The sequence below is a fragment of the Coffea arabica genome, chromosome 7e (assembly GCF_036785885.1).
Source record: "Coffea arabica cultivar ET-39 chromosome 7e, Coffea Arabica ET-39 HiFi, whole genome shotgun sequence".
NCBI classification, from domain to species: Eukaryota; Viridiplantae; Streptophyta; class Magnoliopsida; order Gentianales; family Rubiaceae; genus Coffea; species Coffea arabica.
In genome coordinates this window covers 17,991,440-17,998,347 of record NC_092323.1, presented here as the reverse complement: position 1 = coordinate 17,998,347, position 6,908 = coordinate 17,991,440, and the positions used below count along the sequence as shown (strand labels likewise).

Below are 6,908 nucleotides of genomic sequence, written 5' to 3'. Positions count from 1 at the left end.
TAAAAGGAGATGCAAACAGCACCGGTTTGGCGTGTACGTTGGGTTTGTTGGACTAATTTACTCTTTAGAGCAATTCGTCAATTCTTGTTTCTAGATGGTCATTGCCCTTTTGAAATGGCAACTGGCAACCATCTACATTTGTTTTCTTCATCCAAAATTTTCTTCTTCTGAGTGGATTTCTTTACCATTTAGTCAATTTGGTATTAATTTGTGTTGACCACGAATGTTTGAATTAATAAGGGATTAGATTATAGTGCTCTTTGAAAAGATTGGAAATCAATAATTTAGGATTTCAAACAAGTTGATATATAATAGCGTTAGAAGTCCAAATGAACTACCGGATTATTTTTATTACTTTGAGTAACTTTTCTTAGACGTACATTTTTCAGTATTCATGATAACAGATCATGTGTTGAGATTAGACTATTGAACCAGAGGTCTTAAAAATATCTTTCTAGTTAAATTGCTAGTGTTTATAGGCTATTTGATCAATCTTGCATGCAACTTGGAATTTTGTGGATTGACCTTTTCTTTGTGTATAGTAAGTATACGTGACCACATATCAATCAATTAGAAAATTGAAGTTCAAGTTCTTTTCTTTCTTGTAAAATTCAAGTTTTTTCCTTCAGAATATATCCAATTGAACCTTCAAATATAGGCTTTTAGATTTGCCAATACTTTAAAAGTGAACTTTGTTTATGTGTATCTTATAAGATCTAAATTAAATATGCTGAAGTCTTATACATTTGACACAAACTATTCGAGAAAATAAATCATTGAACTTTATTGAACTAATAACATTGTCAAAAAAGGGGTTGGACTAAGTCTTGTCTCCAAAGATTGAGCTATACTGTATCTGCAACAAGAAAGAGATCTGTCATTATTCGTGGCTACTTTGGTTTGAAACTTTTCTGCTGAGGAACTGCCAACAAGATAGAGAGTTGGTCTTCACCACGCTGCACAGCAAATGAAAAAGTTTGTTTAATGGTGAGACTTTTCATGTAATCAATAGCATATATTCATTTATATAAATTTCAGAAGTAATTAATTTGACCATAAATAGTAAAGTTTTCATGCATGCAATCTATTAAATATTCATATTATACTCGACTAGTAGACGTTGGTAAATATAATTCGAAAGAACTCTTGTATTATGTGTATTTTTTAAATGCTCTAAAAATATTTATACTTTTCTGCAAAAGTATAAAACAAGTTTTGATAAAGTCTTTTCTAGTAAGGAAGAGTGGGATTTAAGAAATGAATAATAAATTTTTCATGTATTATACCTCACGAATAATACTTAAATTTATGACAATATTTTAAAATCTTTGTTGCAACAAATATGTATCTTATGAGATATGAAAAAAAAAAAAAAAAGACTTACATGGTAACCTTTTCCATCTATATGCATATAATTAAAAACTTTTGATAAAACACGATGACATAATATCTCATCCAAAAATTATGAGTGAATTAAAACTAATATTAATATAGTTTAACATCTAAAAATCATAGTAAATGAAAGCATAATTTTAGTTCGATTCTTTTCAAACTTATTGGCATCATTCTATACTGTTATTTATGTGTAATTTTGCCTGGCTTATTTTATAAGCTGAAACTTTAATCGTACTTTTGAGAAATAATTCATATAATATGACTATATACAATATTTCTTTTTATTATTTTACTATATTTTACTAAGTAGGGCATGAAGCCCTACAAACATAGAAATTCGGAATTCAGAAAAACTTAAAAAATATGAAAAGAACATATAGAGTTTTGAAGATTGAGAAATTCAATTGAATAAATAAAACTTGACAAGGTTAGTGGGATGGAAAGAGTACAAAAACTTGAGCACTTTCATTGCAGTTTTCGGCTTTAAATTGTATAGAAAGAACTCTGAAAGGTCATTCCAGAATTCTAATTTGCATCACTAATAGACAAAATTAATTTAATGTTCTGTACATTTGCACACCACATATAGTTAATGCTCTTGTTTTGTACTACACAGTTTCACCTAGTAATATAGGATATTCTGGCCCCAAATTTATGATGCCGTTTTTCTGTTTGATACATCTGTGACAGCGAATTTGCTATAGAATTTTGCTATGCTTAATTATAACCCATATGACATCCTGAAAGAGACTATCAACAAGCGTAAAACTTGTTCTCTTCAAGCTTTAGTTTATGTTTCATTAGGTAAATTGCAGCTCTGATTCCAGATATTACAAGGTAACAAAACATTTGACCCCTAAAACCAATTTAATCATTTCAACTTTCACCAAGAAAATCCATTATACTTCCAAATTGTACTACTTCAGACATCTAATGACTTGCTATAAACGATGAGTTAATGTTATTTCAAGGCATGGTGTAAATTCAGTGCCAAGAAACTACAAAAAAAAAAAAAACCATTGGTTTTCACAAGGAATATTGCTGGAAATTACCTGCTTTTGCTGGTTCTATTGTTATTTATGCTTTTGTTCAAACTCTCACATGTCTTGCTATCCCTTTTCTTTGAAAAGGCCATTTTCACCGTTTACCGAACCTTTGCCATTGGTTTCTCAGATCCATCAAATGATGATCTTGAAGTAATCCTTGAGGAACTTCTTTTATTGCCTCCCTTTGCCTTGAAACCAAGAGGCACTGGGATGAATATCTTTAACAAGAAAACTCTGATGTTCATACTATTGCTTCCGCTTTGTGAGGATTGAACTCTGGTGCTCGAATTTGTATTCTTTTTCACGACAACCTTAGCGTTAGGGACTGAATCTCTTTCCATGATCATCAGCTCCTCTTGTGCCTCTTCTTCGAGGTTTTGCTGGTAATCTATAATGTCTCTGAGGGACAATTCGTAGGATGACTCAGGCATGTTTTCTATTAGCTCCATCAGCACTTCTCTACCATCTTCGTTTGCTTGAAATCTTGAGGACGATGGAGAAGATGTTGAATTGTTGGGTGAGAGCAAATGAGAAAGTTCATAGACAGAATCTGTTGGTGATCTGCACATCCAGAATGGTAAAGAATGTGACGTGCAGTAATCATCTGCAGTTTGGAAGTCTAAAAATCCATCCGAAGGAGGATCAAAATGAATTCTCTTAGTCATGATGTCTCCTTCTGACTAAATCATTCAACTTTGAAAGAGTTTCATGAAGCTTTTAAGAGCAAGATGGAAAAGAAGATCAGTTGGGCTTCATTAGGATTCAAATTCAGGTTCTAAGTTGAGAAAATAAAATACTGCCCCCCCCCCCCCCCCCCCCCCAAACAAAACACAAACAAACCTCACTCGAGTGGTAACACTTGACCACCCTGAATTTTAAAAATATATATTTTGCTCCCCCAAGTGAATTATATTTGTACTTTTCAAACCCATGTGCAAAATTTTCTTTCCAAATTACCCCCAGTCTTCATATTTTCTCAATGGTCAACTTTTAGTTTGTTGCATTTACTTATTATATATTCATTAAATATTATGCCACTACATGATGTGATGTTTGACAGCAATTTCATTAACTCATTGTGTACACTTATGTATAATTTAGCATCGATATAAATAGGACACCACCTACAGCCTGCCCCCACTTTATATATAATGTATTATAGTACTAATATGTATGTATACATTGTAATTTAAAATGAACAAAATGGTATTTTATTGTGATAAAATAATGTAGTCTTTCTTGACAATTTTTTATGTTTGCAGTAAAAGTATGATTTTGTTATATCAATTTGCTTGACTTTTTATTTGTCACACGTTGCATATTGTTTGTAAAAAAAATCCACAAATATTGATTTAGATTTTGCATAGTATCAAATGTGAAAAAATGACTAATAATTGCAGTTATTTTTGGCTAAATATTTAAAAGACTGATAATTGTGATTATTATTAATGTTATATATATTTTAAAAAAATTATATTAAATAAGAAATAGTAGTGGTCACAATGGGAGCACCTATAGGGTAGTGAAAAAGAGCGAGGATAAGGTGGCAGTTGGGGGAGTTTTTTTTATTTAATTTATACTATAATCCAATAACATGGCATGCAATAAAAGAATATTATGGTGAATATAATATAGGAAAATACAACAATATAAAAGTTGACTTTTGAAAAATTAGGAAGCTTGGGGGTAATTTGAGATGAAAACATGCACATGAGTTAGCCAAAATTAAAAGTACAAAGCATAATCATTTGGGGGGCAAGTATATATTTTTTTGAAGTACAGAGTGGTAAAGTGTTAACACCCCATAGATTCAGGGAGGCAAAGTGTTATTAACCCTAAAATATTTTGTCATGTTATTGTAGGATTTTCGCATGAATGAAAGGAGACACAAACAAAACTGTTTTTCGCATCTACTTTGGTTTAGCTGGACTTTGTCTATATTGTAGAGAATTTAGTCAAATTCCAGTTCCAGATGGTCATTGCCCTCTTAAAATGGCAGCCAACTGCATTGCTTAATTTGGAAGTGGTATATTCAATGTGAATATATATTTATTTGTAATGAAGTCTGATTAGCGTAATACTATTTGTTTTAGGCTTGAGCAAGTGTTCTAATCAGACACAGCTTATATTTTGGCTTATATTTGTGTATTTTATGCAGAACGAGATAAAACTGCACAAATTTGAAAAATTAATTAATTACAAGAAAAGAGATTCTAGTTACAAAAAACTTATTTTATGTTGTAATCCTACGTCTGTGCTGTGAGTCATTTATTATTTGCTGTAAACAAGTCTAAGGACGTTATCCAAATTTGCAACTTTCCAAGAGCGGACGACTAAAAATTCAGATGTTTTTATATTTCTTTTTTTTTTAAAACCAAAATATAGATATTTTTTCATTTTTTTCCGCTAATACGGTTTAGTATAAATTGTAAAGCCTTTCTTATTCACATTAGATCAATGTTTTTCAGTTAAGCTCAAAAAATAATTTGCTGTGATAAATTCAAAAAGAAGGTAGGTTGGCCAACTATTGCCATGGATAGCAACTTGTTTGGACAGTCATTTTTCAAAGAAAAATTGCTACGTTTCCCGTGAACACATTTCCCAATTACCTTTTTACATCACATATATCAAATCGCTACAGTAATTTTTCTACAAAAAATCTAGAAAAATGCAATCCAAACACAACTATGTACACTAAAAGTTTTTAATCCAACATTAAAGTGAAATTTTAGCAAAGAGAAACTGCAGAAGAAATGAAGAAAAACTAATTATGTATGTTTTGTTAGTTGGAAAATTTTAACTTTTTAAACGTAGATTAAGGCATTTAATTACATGTATTTTATACTCTATGATTATAACTTGCAAATTTCAAACTTCAATACACTATTATGGACTTAAAAGGAAAAAAAAAATGTCATTAAATTTTGTAAAAAAAAAAAGTATAGTTTTACAATAAGACACTATTAAACATGGATAAAAAATTAGTTTAGATATCAAGGATAGATTATATGTTTTTTTTTTTTAAAACATCAGACGCAGACATAAAACAAAAAGACCAAATCATCAACAAAGTATTACGAGTCAACGACCACACCAACAAAAACAAAACCAGCAACCAGCAACAAAATAATTTCAGCATCTAAGTGGACAATATTCCCAAGTGATTTCAGCAAAGATTCAAATCCCCACACACATGAGTAGCATCCACTCAATTCCCAAGTCAATCATGAAATTCAACCTCCTTCAAACGCATTTGCCGGCCATCACCCTCGCATGGCTCCTTAGGAATTTTAAGCCTGCAAAGGTTGACCCTTCTATCAGCGTCACCCCCAGCAGCAGATTCATACACACACGCTTGGAATTCCCGCACATCACCAGTATTGAAATCCTTGGCCACAAAGGTCAAATAGAGCTTGGCACCCCCAGCTGCATTGAGAACGCAATTCAAAATCTTGCCTGCTCTAAAGCCAGTTTGATTTTTCTTGTTATAGTGAATAATAGCAGTATTCACCCTGTTCTTAACACTCCTGTAGAAAACGCCACCAGTCTTCAAGTCTTCAAGACAGTTAAAAAAACGGCCTCTTGTCTTCTCCAAATCAAATACCACATCATAATATTTCTCCAATTCTTCCTCATTTTTTATAGACCATTCGTCCAAAAAAGGGTCGAACAGGAAAGCGTGGTGTTCGGACCAGTCGGACTCGGGCTCGGACCCTGACCCCGACCCCTCGGGCTCGGATTCGGACCCGTCAGAATCGGACTCGGTGCTAAGCACGTACTCGTAATCCTCTCCGGACTCGTAATTGGCGTCGAGGTCGTCAAACTGAAGTCCATCCCGGTTTAGGGATGACATTTCGCTGGAAGAGGATGGCTTTCCTTGGTCGGCGTCTTTGTCCGACACATCTTCTCCGTCGATTCCTCGATCCTCCGCCGCTGGTTGATAAACTCCAAGTTCTTCGTCGGAGGAAAGTAACTTTCCCGGATCCATCTGAAGAGGAAAAAAACCCTAATTCTTTCGATTTGCTTTAAGAGTGATTTAAGGATAGATTATATGAGTTAAAAGCTTCGCATAATATTATTGATTATAGAAGGAGAAAAATTATCAATATCAAGAGGCAATCCACTTATGCATTTAAAAATTCTGCTACATGTCCCTTTTTTTTTTTTTCCTTTTAGAGTTTGGGCACCCATTAGCTCAACAAATTTAAATAAAAATTAGCATGTAATAATATGCATACATGATACATTTATATTTTTAATTCCCTTTACATTAAACATTTTCTTAACTTTAATTTTTGAAAAAAATTAAAATTGATACCTCTCTTGGTGAGTGTCCATTTAATACCCGTTAGACAAACTTATATAATGTTCTTATTTTAAATTTTGACAAACTAAATTGCTTTCAATGACAGTATTAGTAAAATTTTTCAGCATGGTTTTAGTTATTTTTTCAACTCCAGTAAATGA

General features: G+C 32.3%; 1 protein-coding gene across 1 annotated transcript; it reads right to left on the bottom strand.

Moving 5' to 3' along the window:
* Positions 1 to 5,571: 5,571 nt before the first annotated feature.
* Positions 5,572 to 6,477, bottom strand: LOC113702320 (uncharacterized). The gene has a single exon (XM_027223459.2). The coding sequence runs from the start codon at positions 6,427 to 6,429 to the stop codon at positions 5,662 to 5,664; it is 768 nt and encodes a 255-aa protein (XP_027079260.1). The 5' UTR covers positions 6,430 to 6,477; the 3' UTR covers positions 5,572 to 5,661.
* Positions 6,478 to 6,908: the final 431 nt, after the last annotated feature.

Bases quoted from the DNA above. Each gene is read 5' to 3' on its own strand.
- LOC113702320 (XM_027223459.2), bottom strand. From the start codon at position 6,429: ATGGATCCGGGAAAGTTACTTTCCTCCGACGAAGAACTTGGAGTTTAT.